The 17,448-nt window shown below is 39.2% G+C and overlaps 1 protein-coding gene across 1 annotated transcript in view; it reads right to left on the bottom strand.

The window, feature by feature from the left end:
- The window catches only part of CCDC88C (coiled-coil domain containing 88C), a 133,228-nt gene that overhangs the window by 30,085 nt on the left and 85,695 nt on the right, over positions 1-17,448 (bottom strand). Inside the window, exons 11-16 of the mRNA XM_045013229.1 lie at positions 15,343-15,489; positions 12,397-12,541; positions 9,291-9,472; positions 6,397-6,534; positions 3,758-4,828; positions 271-395 (exon numbers count right to left, since the gene is read on the bottom strand). Coding sequence (XP_044869164.1) covers positions 271-395; positions 3,758-4,828; positions 6,397-6,534; positions 9,291-9,472; positions 12,397-12,541; positions 15,343-15,489 — 1,808 coding nt within the window. The remainder of the gene's footprint in view (positions 1-270; positions 396-3,757; positions 4,829-6,396; positions 6,535-9,290; positions 9,473-12,396; positions 12,542-15,342; positions 15,490-17,448) is intronic.

Genomic DNA, 17,448 nt, shown 5'->3' with positions numbered 1-17,448 from the left:
TCCTTCAAGTAGATACAGAACACCCATCTGTGGTAGCCTGCCTGCATGATTTCCATTAAGACTTGTTACAGTGGCTTTGCTATTAGAAAACAAAATCTAAGACAAATGGTTTCGTGTAGTCTCTCGTCTAGAACATGAAACCATGATTTCAATGGGAGTGGGTGGAAGTGGGAGGGGTACAAAATGTGAAAATGAAAAAAGCAAAAGGATGTGGTTAGCAGGTTTAAGGAGTTATGGAGTTACACTGTTAAAGGAACTCAGTTTCCTCACTTGTCATTGCCATTATCATCCTGTAGCAGCAGCTCTTTGTTCAATCCAATCTTCTCCAGCTCTTGGCTCAGTTTGTCCATTTCACTAGACAACTGTTGGCTCTTTAACTTTTCAAGGACCAAATCCTGTAACAACACTAACATCATTAACCATCATACAGAAGACTGTGATAATTACACAGTACCAGTGATTTTAAAAACCCTGAGGTATGATAAGGGCATTGGGTGAAATCCTGGCCCCATTAAAGTCAAAGGGAGTTTTCCCATTGATTTCAATGGGGTCAGGATCTCACTCATTGTTTTTTGGGGCCTGTTTCTTCTCTCAGAACTGTGTAAATTAAGAGCAGCTGCACGGTATATCACTGTGAGAGGAGAATCAGCTGCTTTGTTTTTAAACAGCAATCTATTTTCATTCTCTATTTGAAGTTTTCTCAAATAAAATAGAAGGATTTTTCCTTCAGATTTTGGCCTTTCCTAATTTGTATTTAATTCTTTATGCTTCCATTAGCACAGGTTTGTTAGTGAATTGATACTGGGCCAGCAGAGGGAGCTCACAGTCTTCTGAATCCAGCCAAAAGAAGAAGACAAAAAAACGTTTTAGAATTACATGTAAAAGTAATTTTTTTTTAAATCTTCTGAATAGCACAAAAATTAACTAATGAAAACCAAATACATATACAGTGGTGGGACTTCAATTTGCCAATTTCCTGTGATAATTAAATAACATTTTCAGTTTATTAACCTCTGCATTTACAGTATTGAAGGTATTTCCTAAACCTAGGGCTAGTCTACACGTGGAAATTTACCAGCATAATTATAGCAGTATAACTCCCAGAGCGGACACTCTTATTCAAGTGCCTTTTTCTGGTTTAGGCTATGTTGCTTTCAAAGCAGTATTAATTACACCAGAATAAAAAAGTGTCCACCCAGGGAGTTATACTAGTATAAATATAGTGGCATAATTATACCAATATAATTATGCAAGTAAATTTCCCTGTGTAGATGAGCTCTATGTATGTAAAAGGAAATACTGACATGTAAGGTAACCTTCTTGGTTTCATTGTCAGATTCCATGTCCAAAAGCAACAAATGATTTTGGGTGCCCAACTGGAGACACCTTTAAAGAGTCCTGAGTTTCCTAAGCACCCAGAACGCTTTTGAAAATTTTGGCATATTATACACGCCACCCCCGCATTAAACAATGGGTGAAATCCTGGTCTCACTGAAGTCAATGGAGTTTTGTCATTGACTTCCATGGAGCCAGGATTTCACCCAGTACTTCAGTGATTCAAATAAGCTATTGGAAAAACGGTATTATAAATAACACGCGTCAAATTTAAGCTTGCACACAGGACCTAGAGCTACTTAAATGGTTCTGCATGACCTCTGAGATGATTATATTCCAACAGGATATGGATTATGGGTGTGAATGCCTATTTTGACACTGAAGGTGCGGATTCCTTCAACTGTTTATGCATGTTCTTCCTACTGACAAATTTTCTTTTATATCTATGTATTTTTAAAATTTAAATTTAAAAACCAGAGGACACTGGCAGTTGATGTAAGGATTTAAGATAGGGCAAAATGTTGGGCAAAATTCCTGAACTTAAATCTATCTCAGGGCTTTATGTGAAGGCTTGGTCTCCACTACCAACGTATGTCTGTATAACTATGTTGCTTAGGGGTATAGAAAATCCACACTCCAAGTGACAGTTATACTGACCTAACTCTCAGTGCAAACAGTGCTATGTTGATGGGAGGGCATCTTCTGTGGACATAGCTACCGCCTCTCGGGAAGGTAGAGCGCCTATGCCTATAGGAGAAGCTCTCCTGTTGGTGTAGGTAGTGTCTTCACTAAGGCTACGTCTACACTACCCGCCATATCGGCGGGTAGCGATCGATTTTTCAGGGATCGATATATCGCGTCTCATCTAGACGCGATATATCGATCCTCGAACGCGCTTATATCGATTCCGGAACTCCACCACCGCGAACGGCGGTGGCGGCGTCGATATGGAGAGCCCCGGAGATCGATCCCGCGCCGTGAGGACGGGTAAGTTATCGATATAAGATACTTCGACTTCAGCTACGTTATTCACGTAGCTGAAGTTGCGTATCTTATATCGATTTTTCCCCTTAGTGTAGACCAGCCCTAAGTGCTAAGGCAGGGGTCGGCAACCTTTCAGAAGTGGGGTGCCGAGTCTTCATTTAGTCACTCTAATTTAAGATTTCGCGTGCCAGTAATACATTTTAACGTTTTTAGAAGGTCTCTTTCTATAAGTCTATAATATATAACTAAACTATTGTTGTATGTAAGGTAAATAAGGTTTTTAAAATGTTTAAGAAGGTTCATTTAAAATTAAATTAAAATGCAGAGCCCTCTGGACCGGTGGCCAGGACCTGGGCAGTGTGAGTGCCACTGAAAATCAGATTGCGTGCCGCCTTTGGCACGCGTTCCGTAAGTTGCCTATCCCTGTGCTAAGGTGCTGTAATTGTAGACAAGCACTAAGACTACTTCCTCACCGAGATCCTTTCTTAAACCATCCTTGGAAGGAGAGGGGCAGACAACTGATTACAACCTTTTCCCCAAGAAACATTTTCTAAAACTAAAGAAAGTGGATGTTGAACAGCAGCTAGACTGAATTAACAAATGTGTTATTTTTTTAATTAAAAAATTCAAATGTTATCTCCCCAAAGCAATTTAGCCCCATTTGTACATATGAAATCATTTGTTTAGACCACAGAAGACTAAGCAGAAGTATAGATAATAACAGCACTCAGCTTTTCACTTTATCTTGTTTAAAGTAATTCTGAAAAACATCAGCCTAATTTGTAAACTAGACATGGGTGGCTTGAAGACTTTTAAAATAAAACCAACTTTCAACATAATAATAATTATATGCTCTGTGCTTATGCTGTGGCATCCCTTAAAAACTTGGTCATTTAACTAAGTTATCTCAATATCTACAATATTCCCTTACATGTCCTTATACTTTCTACAGAAAATTCTTGAATACTAGAAATACTTCCTTGGACACCAATCTTGCAACCACATCTGAATGTGTCCACGCAAACCCCATTAGTTTTAACAGGGTTCTGCCTGGGCTAAAGGCTCCAACCATATGGATACAATTGCAGGAACAGGTGCTTATGCAACAGGTATGCTTTTAAAGAGCCACTACTGTATAATACATGAGGCAAAATAAGTAGTGTTGCCTTGTGCCACAGCAGAAAAGGGTCAGGACTCCAGCACAGTGAATGCAAAGCTAAGCCTGATTATAGAGTTATGGACACAAGACAAACTCTAGGATTCCACTTCCTCGGGCAGCACAACCTGTGATGCCTAGAGTCACAACACAGGGTCTCTCGGTCTCCCTAATTCATGGTCTGGATCAAACTGGCATGGAATGGACCACTGTCTACACCACATACCATAAATTAAATAAATAAAATACATATAATGAGGGCAATATTATTATTTTGATTACCTCTCTCAATGTAGCTAGTGTTCTTTTATCAATGGTAACTTGCTTTATAAGGTCTTTATTGTCTTTTTCAAATTCTTTCATCTTATTAGATGAATCTCTGAATCGAGCCATTTCTTTTTCAAGTGTTCTGTTTTCCTTCTCCACAGCCGCCAGCTTTACTGTGTTATCATCCAAAATAGCATCTTTCAACTCCACCTGCTGCCAAAGCCTTTTTGTTTCCTTCTCTAGCATCTTTTTGTCTTTCTCCAGTTGTGACACTTCTTGCTCCAGCACTTTGTTCTCCTTTTCTAACCTCTCCAGCCGTTTGCTGGAAATCTTCAGCTCTTCAAGTTTTCTCTGGAGGACCTGATTTTCACTTTCCATTCCCTGTAGCTCTTTCTCTAGCTCTTGGGTTTTTTTGCTGCTGTTCTCCAGGATCTGCTGAAGCCTCTGATTCTCAGAGTTCACACTCTGATAGCTCAGCTCCAGCCTTTCCGACTTCTTTCCCAGTGTTTTTAACATCTCCACATTTTTTCTTAGCTCCTCTTTCTCCCTCTCCAGCTCTTTATTTTCTTCCTCTATCTGTGCCATTTTTGTGCTGGTGAATCTCATGGTCTCTACCATCCTCCTGAGCTCCAGGTTCTCTTCATCCAGTTGCTTGTTGTCCCTCTGCAGGTCCTCTAGACGGATGGAAACATTCTGTAAGGTATCCAGGGACTTTCTCAACTTCTTGTTCTCCACTTCCAGATCCCCATTTTCCTGCTCTAGAACCTCAACTTTTTCTGTTACAATTTTCATGGCTGCTGCCTTCTTTGTGAGCTGTTCATTCTCCCTCTCTAGCCGATGGAGCTCTTTCTCCATTTCCTCCACTCGTTCTACCTTTTCTTTAACCTGTTCAAAATCTTTATGCAATTGTTTCTTCTCAAACTCCAGCTTGCTGAGTTTGCTACTAGTCTCTGTAACTGTTTCATGGAGCATCTTGTTCTCTTTTTCAATGTCTTTTACTCTGGCCTCGCTACTAACCTGAGCCCTCTGCCTCAGGGACAAAACCACTTGGTTGAGGTGGTCATTCTCTTGTTTGAGGTCATTAATCTACATTAAAAATAAAACAAGGAGAGAGTTATCTATAGTAGAGTAGACAGTACCTGAGGTGTTCCTAGAGAGTATGTTTTTTTAGAGCAATGTACCATCTGGCAATTTACCCTCGAAGCAGTCAGAACTCTGTATTAACAAAACAATGCCCCTTTAACACAACACAAATTCTTCAACCATTAGCCACTGTCATCCCTGATTTAAACCCTCCCCACCAATCCAAACTAAGGAAGAGGCTTCTTGAAGAAAATTTGGTTTTATCTAGCCCTTTTAATACCATACATGAGGTATCTCAAGGTACTAGTGAGTTAAACATTGTGCTTTATTCCTTTCAAATCTTGAACTAAGCAGGTCTAAGCAGAGTCAGTCCATGGATGGGAGATCTCCATGGAACAGCTTGGACTTGATGATTTATGAGGAGCCACTCCTGTCTCTGAGTCAGATTGAACCAATGTCCTAGCACAGTGCTCAGGGGCACTGTTCCCTCTCTTTCTAGGTTTATATTCTCCACTCATCTCTGTGAAAACTGAAAGCACAAGTGCCCTTTTTCTTATAAGATGTAAAATTAATGTGCTAAACACTAGTAGTTGTTAAAGAGTTCATTAAAAAAATATTCTTTGTAAGGGAAGAGAGTTCATCATGATTTCTTGGCCAAATTCCAGCTGAGGTAGTTACGTTGGACCAAATACTCAAATCCTTAGTCAGATTTTTACCTAGTTCTTACTCAGGCAGAACACCTACTGAAATCAAATGGAGTTAAGCCTGAGTAAAGGCCATCCCTACCCTAGTTTCTGCTTATCCTAGTTTTCTTCACTTCCTATCATGTCATGAAGAATTCCTGTGTGCTTTTACACAGCAGCTGTGCTTCACCACAGCTATATTTCAGAGGTGGAGTTTTCCCGGAGTATAAATCTGTAAAGCACTTAAGAATGCTTCAGGATAAAAGGCACTACATATAAATGCAAGGTTTACTTTTATTTTTAACCTCACCCCAGACTTGTCACACAAATCAATTTAATATATTTAAAAGCAAGCACACCATTCTCCAATGACCTACATGTCTATTCCCATTATTAAATTACTAAGTATGAAAGACAGCTTGTAAAATAGCGGTATTGTACTTGAACTGCATCACAGCAGTAAAGGCTGCAGGGTATTTAAAATGTCAGTCTTATGGGTGTTGTAGCTTTCTCAGCATTTTTTTACTTAGATCAAGGAAGTCTAAGAAATCTACCATGACAAATAGCTGGTATCAATCCAATCTTCTTCAGCAATATGGGATTTGAATTGTACATCCTAATCTGTCTAGTCAAGGCTTTTTGAAGGGCAGGGAAGAACCAATGTTACAAACAACCTGAAGGTTCCCAAAGAGCAATGGGATGAGCAGCAGACACCATCACATGTAGTTATTTTTGCTCAAAGCCACCTTGACTTGTATTTGAACAAGTGTTCTGCATGCAATACACTCTGCAGGCTATTACCAAGCCCCTGAGCCATCGAGACCCTCTAAATGGCCATGGTAAAATGACCACCACTGAGCTTTTGGATCACATGTGTGAAGTCAGCACCTGTCTGTCTTTGTCAGCTTTTACAGTTTCCATGACACCCTGTAGCTGTTCTTTCTCTTTTATCAGCTCCTCGCTTAAGGTCTCCAAGTCTTGGTTGCTTTGTTTCTCTTTTTCAATCTGATTTTGCAACTTCTCAATCTGCACGGAGAAAGCACCACAAAATACATCAGACAACAAATTGAACCATGACTGTTTTTATTTCAGGGCATTTTGAAAAGTCAAGATTAAATAGATGGCCAAGATGCTATCTGTTCCTGAAGGGCTATGTCAAACCAACAAGACTGAGCAAACTAACCCTTCCCTTCTGAAAGTTGCCAACCACTGTTTAACCAACTGTACAAATTTAGGTCAGAATTTTCAGAAATCTGAAAGTTAGTCAGGGACTAGGGGTGAAACTCTGGCCCTATTTAAGTCAATGGTAAAACTCTCATTGTTTTCAGTGAGGCCAGGATTTCACACCTGGTACCTCAAGGTTCCCAAAGAGCAATGGGGATGAGCAGCAGACACCATCACATGTAGTTATTTTTGCTCAAACCCACCTTGACTTATATTTGAACAAGTGTTCTGCATGACACCCAAAATGGAGGCACATGAAATTACAGAACACTTCTAAAAATGTGGCTGCTAGTTCTTTGATATCTCCACTTACATCAATATTTTGCTCTATTGTCTTTAGTAGTCCTTACACTCAACACTATAGTGTCCTTTTCTTCCTGCTTGCATTACCTATCCAGCAAGTCTGAGGGAACTATGGTTTGGTTTACTGTTTTTTAAATTACGTCTTCCTCTATCATCACCCCTTTTCCACATTCCCTGTATCTGACACACAGGCCACCTGTGTAGAAGTTCTGAGTCTCCCTCACCATTCATATTTGCTTTGCTGCTGCATTAAAACCTTCCCACTCTACAAAAATCCATTGATCATTCTTGGACACGCAGTTTTGTCAGCATCAGGAATCTCAACATTATAGGTCTCCACACAGCATGTGTGAGGAAGACACATTTTGTTAAAAAAAAACACCCGATAAACCCAATGTAAGATACTTTACAAGCCTCATATCTCTTAGTATCAACAGACTATGTACCACTGACACAGTAGTTGAGCAGGCAAATGACTGTGCAGTAACTTCTTCTTAAATCTCCTTGAATAGGTGACAGAGTCACTAGCAATATGATCAGATTGTGATATTCACTCAACACTCGCAGACTAGGTTAGCTCCCATCACAATCTACCTCCCTGTTCCGAAAGTGATGCATCATTAGCAAAGAATTTTAGTTCTGTTTCATGAATCTCAGCTGTTCTTGATCACAACACTTTAAACCCACTGGCATTTTTGCTCTGTCTCATGCCCACACATTCTGCCCTGCCCCTGCACAGGCACTCTCTATTACTGGGTAATCCTACTCATTTAAGGGTGGGGATCAAACCTTTAGGTAACCCAGGCTTACTGGGTCCGACTGCCAAAACAAGAGCAAATCAGACTACTGATATAGTGCCACAACTTGAGGTATCAAAGAAATATGTATGTGGTAAGCCAAAGTCAACTGCAGCTGATCAAACGACTTAAGTTGCTGGGCACCAGAGACATTTGTTTGGCACTTTATACCCTCAGATCTCAAGTTCTGAGTGTTTTAATTAGATAACCTAGTTTGAATCACTGTCACAAAGGAGCCGTGAGGGAGTGGAGTGGGAATAGGGAGAGATGAATTTTTGCAGACTCTCTCTCTTGCCCAGATAGGGACTTTGAGTGGATTTTGTTCTCTCACGTTGGCAAAAGCATCCGTCAAAGTGCTCCCTGTAGTAAAGGGATGCCAACCCCCTCTCACTTGCATAGAGGCAGGTACTGTGCTAATTATAATCAGCCAATCTACATCTAGACTATGATCTACAAAACAGCAAATGGGTGCTCTCATTTAGGGCATCCGAATGGTCCAGCACATCTTTAACGGGAAGTTGAGCAAAGAGGGGAGCCCAATATGTTTCAGGGCCAAAGTGTTGTATAAGCTTGTATTAGGTACCACAAAAGACATTAGTTACAGCAGCAAAGAAAAAGGCAGGAGTAGGCCCCATAACATGTTTAGTGTTATGTAGAGGAGTGAGGAGAACTAAGTCCCTTACATGGGAATTCTTCAGATGCATCAAACTAACAAGCATCTTGTTTCCCCACTGGCATTGGGTTCAGTTAATTGGAGATCAGAATGCATGCTGTAGCCAGACAAAACCAAAGCAGGTGGCTGTGGCAGAACTGAACACTCCTTTCCAAAGGCAGAGCTAGGCTGGCACATGAGCTAAAAGTACCAGCAGTCGATAAGGGAGTGTAGCAAAAAATGTGATGAGCAGCGCATTCATTACCAGGAATGAAAAGAACCCATGGCTTTGTGGGAAGGGGAGATGCAGCAGAACGCTGTGATAGCCAGAAAAGGAGACTAGGCGGAGAAGTCAATCAAGGACCATGAATAGCAGAGGACGTTTCTTTAAAAATATATCGGTCCGAACTCACCTTTCATGTAACTTCACTGATTTAAATGGAATTACACAAAGGATGAGTGTAGCCCATTGTTTTCTCCCCTGTAACAGAACAAGCTGAGGAAATACTTGTCACAGGAACAGGACGTGAGACAAGAGCACAATCTGCCAGTGGCAGAATAGCTCCATGAAGTGCATATACAAGGAAGAGGATGACTATAATTATCTAGGCAAGCACTAAAAAAAATGAGTTGAGAACCTCATGCAGAACACGCATGAGCTCTCCAGAGTTGACAGTACTGCCCTCAAGCATCACTCAGGAATGATGTAAGCTGCAGCGTGTAACAGGTCTAGTTCCAGCACACCATTAGAAACAGCACAATCAGCTCCCAGATAGCTAGGCCAGCATGAACCTAGTGAGAGTTACCTTCTTGCTAAGTTGTTGATTCTCCTTTTCCAGCTCTACAAACTTTAGGCTGCTCTCTTCCGTGGTCAGAGAGAGATCTCTGAGCTCCTGGATGGTGTTTTGCAGGCTCTGATTGTCCTTTTCTAGCTTCAGAATGCGACTTGATGCACACTCGTTTAGCTCAAACACAAAGGACTTTCTAGCTGTTGAAACATAAGAATCAGAATGCAGTTTATACACATTCATAAACATGTTATCATTTCTAGGATCATAAAACAGATAATTAGGGCCAGACCCCTAGCACTTAAGATCAGCTGAGGTGGTAGAGTGGTCCCTAAGTAAAAACACCTACATAAAAAAAATGGAGCATACTTCCATAGATAATAGTTACACTCCTTCATGAACAGGAAAGTGTCCAAAGACATGATATAGCAAAAGCTGCTTATCTTTATAGTCTCATATCTAAGAGTCGGGTTAGTTACTAAGTTGAATGGTCAACTAGAAACGTTTGGTGTGACACACTTTTGCTGAGATAGAAATTCTTAAAAAAATCAATATCTGAAACTAGGAAAAACGCCATTTTCAATCATTTATACCATGAAGTTGCAGCTTCTGCACATGGCCAATTAAAACTTGTATATTAACCACTGAAATTGCTCACGTGAATGGGTGCCAGTGCTCTGGGTTACCCAACTGCTTTAACAGGCACACACTGAAGCAGTGTGTGTATTTTAAGGCTGGATACACATGCACTAAGCATCAATCACAGAGAATTCTCTATGAGTGTGAGTTTTGCCACTGACTTCAACAAAGCCAGGATTTCACCCCAGGTGTTTAGAGTTCACAAGTTTTATCACATTTCATGTGACATTTCCCAATACCGGCATCTCCACTGCACATTTACCTTTTTCACAGTGCTTGATTTTAGTAACTCAGCACTGGAGTAACTAAAAATCTACTTCCTGTTTCAAATGTAACAGATCTACTCTCTACATAAAAATCATACGTTTAACATGCAAGTGACATTAACTCTGTGTTCTAGTCTTAGAAAATACTCATCCTTGCAGGAAGAAAGACAAAATTTAGTGCTGCTACAGCCCCTTAAATAGCACTTACAACTGGCTGAAACTCCTGGGAGGTTGAATGGTTTACAACATCCATGATCTTTATGAGCAATATGCTGGTGAGTTTTGGTTGCATCGATGTTTAACACTAATACCATCAGCATGGTTCAATTTCAATTCTATTCTGAAATAAAGACTTTAAAAGTGGCTTTACTGGTTTCCATGCTTATTGTTACCCATTGATTTCTGTATCAACTGTGCGCAGTTTACAAGTTAAAAAAAAAGGGGGGGGGAAGAGGGGAGAGGTTTCCTATGTGTCATCCTTCCAAACTCAACCTGAGATCCAACAGTCAAGCTGGGTTCTTTCCTGATCATCACCACAGCTAAAATAAAAGTTCTGGAGACCAAACTGTGCTCTCAGTTACATCTGCACAATTCAGCTGTCCTCAGTGGGATAAAGTGTAACTAATTGGAACTTCATAAATGGAGCTGGCTGAAAAATAGGAAAACATTTTTGTGAAAGATTTTGAAATTTTTAAGTTGTTTTCATTTCACAGGGTTAAAAAAAATGAAATAACTTTGTTTTTTTTCCCAAAATTTTAATGATTTTTATTCAGATTTTCAAAATTTTGCCTCCTCCCCCGCCCCTTTTTTTTTTTCCTTTTGCCACTGAGTGCAATAAAGTAAATGTTGTCGTTGACTCCCCTCCACTTTTCTTTTGCTACTCTGGTGAAGTTTTGAAAAGCTACAACTTTTGAAGAGTTACAGATGGATAGAGTTACAAAGTTTATCATTAATTATTATTCCCCCTTGATAACTTTTCTAAAGTTGAGGAAGTTTTGAAAGGTTAAAAAATGGACAAACAAAAAACAAAAATGAAAAATGGGAAAGAACCTAGACATCATTCATTCCAATGTATTCAGCAGCAAAAAAGAAATACAGGAAAAAGCAAACAAAGGAGGGGAAAAACCAGAAATGAAACAAAAATTGCAATTTGAAACAAGGCAGAAATTTTTGCATTGTTCCAAATTTGTCATAGAAAAATTGCACTGTTTTCCCAAAATGTTTCAAAGTTGATGAACCAGAATACAGTTCACCCTCTCTGAACTTTGCTGAGCTCGCTCTGCAGGGCTAACAAAGTAATAAGAACTAAATAGTCACTACTGTTAGTAGGCATAGCTCAGAATACACACAGTAAGCCAATTGGAGGAGCAAGGTGGTGGTGCCATTTTTACATATAGTCACTTTACAAGACCCTGATTTTACCAAGACATGTGTACGTGCTAAGGTTTACATGATGTGATTTGCCCCACTGATATCAATGAACCTGCTCATCATGTGTAAAGCTAAGCATGTGCATGAGTCTTTGAGGGATTAGGTAAGTGTTCAGCAAAGTTCTGATACTGAAAACTTCTGCCAGTAACATCCTGTTATATATCCCAGGATTCTTTAAAATATGATTTTGTATCCTAGTATTATAAACTGAATTATATGAAAAAAACTAATTATCAAGCCTACGATACAGGGCACTGATTTTTTTTTATGTCTTGCATATAATTACTGAAAGTGAATCACCCACTTAAAAAATATCCAGCCGGTTATTTCCCCTCCCTCCCACTCATTTTTCACCTTCTATTAAAAATAGTTATCTCACAGCATAGGCTTTTTCCTGGGACTTAAAGATCAGCTGGGAGTAGAGAAGGGTCATCGACTCCTCCCAGACACTATTTAGTTAAAAATACCTTGTGCTGGGATCATTACTGTGCAATATCCGGGGGTGTTTGTTTATTTTTGGGCACTTTCTCAAGGGAGGTTTAAATATAAAGAAGTCATTGTTAATAGTTACGTAATGTAAGGAAAGAAGCTGGAAGCTGTGGCGTTGTTAGAAGCTTTACTGTGTCAAGTGGTTAAATACGGAAATTTATTTCCCCATGTGAACTTCTGAGCTTGGAGTTTGAGGTTTTACTCCTGCCCAATGCAGTAACTTGTTCCCCTCCTCTTCTACAAGGAAACCTTGCGCAAGCACAATAATAATTAAGAGTCGCCTCATGACTGCTACTTACTATCTGCGAGGTCCGTGCTCTTTGACAGCTGTTCTAGTTCCCAGCCCAGGTGTGCAGACTCATTCATGCTCTGTTTTTGCGCGATCTCCAGTACCATATTCTCTTCCAGCAGCTCTTCAATTCGTTTCTTGTCTGTGTCCCGGTCCTGTGGAAAGAGCATGCAAATGGAATGTCATGCTGAGTTTATTAACTAGGGAGCCTGATCAGGCTTGCACAGTTATCGTTACTAAGAGTGATGAATGCATCAAGAATTGAACGGACCCCTCTATACAACATGTGTGCATATGTTAATATACACATACAATATTGAGAGAGATTTCAGAGTAGCAGCCATGTTAGTCTGTATCCGCAAAAAGAACAGGAGTACTTGTGGCCCCTTAGAGACTAACAAATTTATTTGAGCATAATCTTTTGTGGGCAACAGCCCACTTCATCGGATGCATGAAGTGGAAAATACAGTAGGAAGATTATATATATATATATACACACACATATATATACATATATATACACACACATATATATACATACACACACACACACACAGAGAACATGAAACAATGGGTGTTACCATACACACTCTAACGAGAGTGATCAGTTAAGGTGAGCTATTATCAGCAGAAGAGAAAAAGAACTGTTCGTAGTCGTAATGAAAATGGCCCGTTTCCAGCAATTGACAAGGAGATGTAAGGAACTATAGTGTGTGTGTGTGGGGGGGGGGGAAATAAGCATGGGGGAAATAGTTTTACTTTGTGTAATGGCCCATCCATTCCCTGTCTTTATTCAAGCCTAATTTCATGGTGTCCAATTTGCAAATTAAATTCCAATTCAGCAGTCTCTCGTTAGAGTCTGTTTTTGAAGTTTTTTTCTTGTAATACTGCGACTTTTAGGTCTGTAATCGAGTGGCCAGGGAGATTGAAGTGTTCTCCAACTGTTTTTTGAATGTTATAATTCTTGACGTCTGATTTGTGTCCATTTATTCTTTAAGAGAGACATCTCACAGATCCAAGATTAAAGCCACCCTCTGGATGGGCCAGATCCCAAATGAAACTTCCCCAGGTTCAGAGGTACAAAGATCCAGGGTTTTGGTTCATCTCCAATTACCTGAAATACTAAATGGACGATTCAAGACATGTTTAATACAATCAAGCCTGCATAATTTCACTACTAACTTGACACAACTTTTTGACACTATCTGGGCTCAAAATAAGCTCTCTTCTCTTCCTAAAGCTGAAGATAAGCATCACAGAATCAAAGGTATTTTTTCTTCATTTCTTGAAATGCCAAGAAGTGAAATCTTCATGTCACATCATTGTCAGTTTCACACAGCTTTTTAACAAAGAAACCGTGTGAATAAATGGAAAATAAATTCATATAATGTACTTAAAAAAACTATCATACCAGGTGATATCACATGCTGTAATTGGAACTAAGTGCTGTTAGGGTAGGAAATCAGTAATTTCTAATTGACATTAACTTCTTGACTTAATTCTTGCCTTTCACATGCAAAATGCACCAAATATGCATGGGCTCAATGAGACATTGTTCAACATTTCCCAATGGAAGTCAGTTTTTTACTGCTGATTGACAAAATGGGAATTATTCTAACAAACAGATGAAAAATAGGCTTATATACATAGAAAAATGTCCATTAAAGTGAGTTGGTATTGAATGTGATAGACTTTAGAGAGTGATGAATAGCTGTTCCCAGTCAAAGTACCAGTGTAGCATATAGATGCAGGCATGCTCCTCTCTCTCTCTCTCTCTCTCACACAAGCACACACACATATACACACACACTCCCCACCCCTTTCTCCTTATAAGACACTTGCATCACTCTGAATAATATTTACATGCATGATGTTTGCACTGAAATGAGAACAACCATATCTTTATATGTTACATAATACACTAATATATAATACATTAAGACAGGCAAAACACACCCAACATGAAAGGCATCAGGTAGGTTAGTGATTTGGGGCAATACATTTTTGGTTGCTCAACTCGAGGCACCTGAAAGGCGCGCCAGCCCTCTGCATGTCATGCCTCTTCAAGGTATCTCAAAGCGGGCACCCAAAATGTGAGGCACCCAAAATTATGAGCCAATTTTGAAAATCTTGGGTACGATTCGTTTCTTAATTTACCATGTTCTGAGCTGGGCATTTAGCATAACATTAGTGGATCTGACCAACACCTCCATTCCAGCAAAATCTTTTTCGGGTTAATAAATGACCACACTTTGCAAGAATTCAGAACAACGAACCCATAAGAATGAGGAACACTAGTAACTAAAGTTACTGCACATGAAGTAACATTTCTTATGTTTAATGCAATAATAAATGTCCAATGTAATGTATTAGCCTTTTAGTTGTGAGTGATAAACTGCCAGGTCTTAAGTCTCTCATTTGTGTTCAAATGAATAAGCCCCTTTTCTCTGATTTATGTAGTATTAAATATTGAGACCATTTTATTTTTTGCAGTGGTCAGTGCCTCATAGACCTGCTGCAATAACTCTACATTTTATTTTCAGCAAGAACAGTTGTTCATTGCAGCAGATTTTCATACCCCATGTGTAAGAGATTTTTTTTTAAAAACGGATACATTCTAAACCCTCTAACATCCACGTACATAGGTTCAGTATTTGCAACTTGGTGATATATGCTCATGTAACCTGAAATCTGTCCAACTGTTTGCTTCTCTCAAGCAGATTTTTTTAATATATTTATATAAAATATAAATATATTTTTATTGTAAGTCGAGTGTCATGCTATTTTAAGCATGCACGATCCACTGCACTGACACAAAGATCACATGGCCTGAGACATATTGAAAACTTTGTAAATGGAATTTGTCCAACTCCAATAGATTATGTAAAAAGAGTATGTAACCTAGTTTAAAAATATGATTTTTTAAAAATTGCATAGTTAAATAAAGAGTGTGTACCAGCTCTACATCATGAAGTTTGGATTTCAATTGCAAGTTTTCCTTCTCTAGTTCATGCAATTTATCACCACGAGCTCTTGCTACTGTTAACTGTTCTTCTAGCATAGCCTTTGTTTCAATTAATATGATGTTGTCTTCTCTCAATTCCTATAAAACAAAAAGAAAAACAGCATATGAAGTTAATCTCCTAGTTTCAGAATTTTATGTTTCAAACATCAGACAACTTTAATATACTACAGTTTGGAAAAAAGGATATATAGCACACCTAGAACAAGGGCATTGAAATACTGGATATTTAACTATGAATAGCACCTTTTAATCATTACCTCTAAAATGACAATTTTACATATGAAGATCCCATAGAGACAAAGATTTATACTTTAAAATGTTCCAATATCAACGTTGGTGAAGCACTTGGAAGACAGAGAGTGCAAAATATAAACAAACAGACCTAGACCTTTAGAGGTTATGGGATCATTTACATGAAAAAGTCCTTTCAATAACATGTCAGAAAGAATTCTCTTTCCCTCTCTCTCATGTATATGGCTTTATTTCACTTAAAGAAGCACTGGTTTGCAATGACCTTTTAAACACCTGACACAATCATTAACTGTATGAACAGTTTTGTTTTTCCTCTAGGCCAGCAGCATTTTTGGTTTGTGTTTTGTGGAACACAAACACAACCGGGTTCTGCAGCTACAGCAGTTCTAGCACAGCTCTAGGAACAAGTCTGGTGAATTATATGGTGCTCCCCTTGTTGTTTGAACCACAACAAAGCAAAAATTGCAGCATCATGCATTCATATACCTTATCTCCAGAAATAATACATGTCCGCAGCATAAAATCTGGTTGACATTCTTGACCAGGTCAGAACAGCTTTAAATTGTCTGATTTCAGGTAAAAAAAAAAAAAGACTGCTTACTTTTATCTTTAAATGCTTTTAATATCAGAAACATACATGTAAGGCCTACAATTCTCTCACTCAGGAAAGTGATGGGCATTTGAAAGATGAGAAAGAGCAGGATGTTACACAGGGGAACCGAGGGTGGAGTGGGGAAAAAACCCCCCAGCAATTTACCTTGTTCCGCTAAAAAGATTTTTATTAGTTTATTTTTTCCTCCAACATACAGAAAAAATGGAACATGCACACATCCATGGAGAAATAATTATGGGTTGACAGTTTATTGCTGGACAGTAGCCTTCAAATTGTAAAGCCTCTGCTGATATCAGTGAATGAGTCTGCTCTCTCGGACAACCAACCTTCAAAACACATGGACTACTGAAAGATGATCAGGAATGAGTAAGTTGTGGTGATCCGTTGGACAACAGCTGCCTTCCCATTTTTGGAAGGATACAATCAGTGGCCTCAAAAGTCTCACGGCAGCTCAGTAAGACTCACTCCCAGGTCTGAATGTCCCATTTCAGAACATAGTTTGCAGAGACTGTTATGAAATGGTGTTCATGCTCTAACATGCATACCAACCTAATATATACATAACCCTTAATCATAACCCATAACCAGTCTATTAATGCTGACCTAAAAAGAAAGCATACAAAGGCTTTCAATTTAACCCTAATTTATCCTAAAGCCAGTGGGAAGAGTCAGCAGTCAACCAACTAATCTTCAGGCATTTCTTGCCATTCCTATAGGACTTTCCCACAGTATGCAAAACTCTAGCCATCAGCTACGCTCCTTAGAAATAGAGAGTGCTGTGGGGTGGAGATGTGCAGCAATTTCTTGGAAATAAACTTTGGCAGGAAAAAAAATATCTCCTGGCCCATAGAAAAGAAAAATCCCTGGTTATTGTTGCTATTGCTTAGAATCAACACTTCCATCACCTATTGTGTGGAATGGCTTTTAAGTCCCCATCACACTGAAACTGGTTAGTGCAAAGCTGTTGCAAAACTTTAGATTAATGTGTTTTTAGAACAATTCCACTAGTGGTAAGAATCCATGGAGAAACATTTCTATTAGTTTCAGGTTTTATAAAAAGAGAAAGGATGTTCTTGTGGTTAAGGCTGGACTGGGACTCAGGAACTCTGGATTCCGTTTCCCGGCTCTGGTACAGACTTCCAGTGATATCCTACACCTAGAGACGTCCCTTA

This window comes from Mauremys mutica, chromosome 4, assembly GCF_020497125.1.
Source record: "Mauremys mutica isolate MM-2020 ecotype Southern chromosome 4, ASM2049712v1, whole genome shotgun sequence".
NCBI lineage: Eukaryota > Metazoa > Chordata > Testudines > Geoemydidae > Mauremys > Mauremys mutica.
This window is presented reverse-complemented; position numbering and strand designations above follow the sequence as displayed.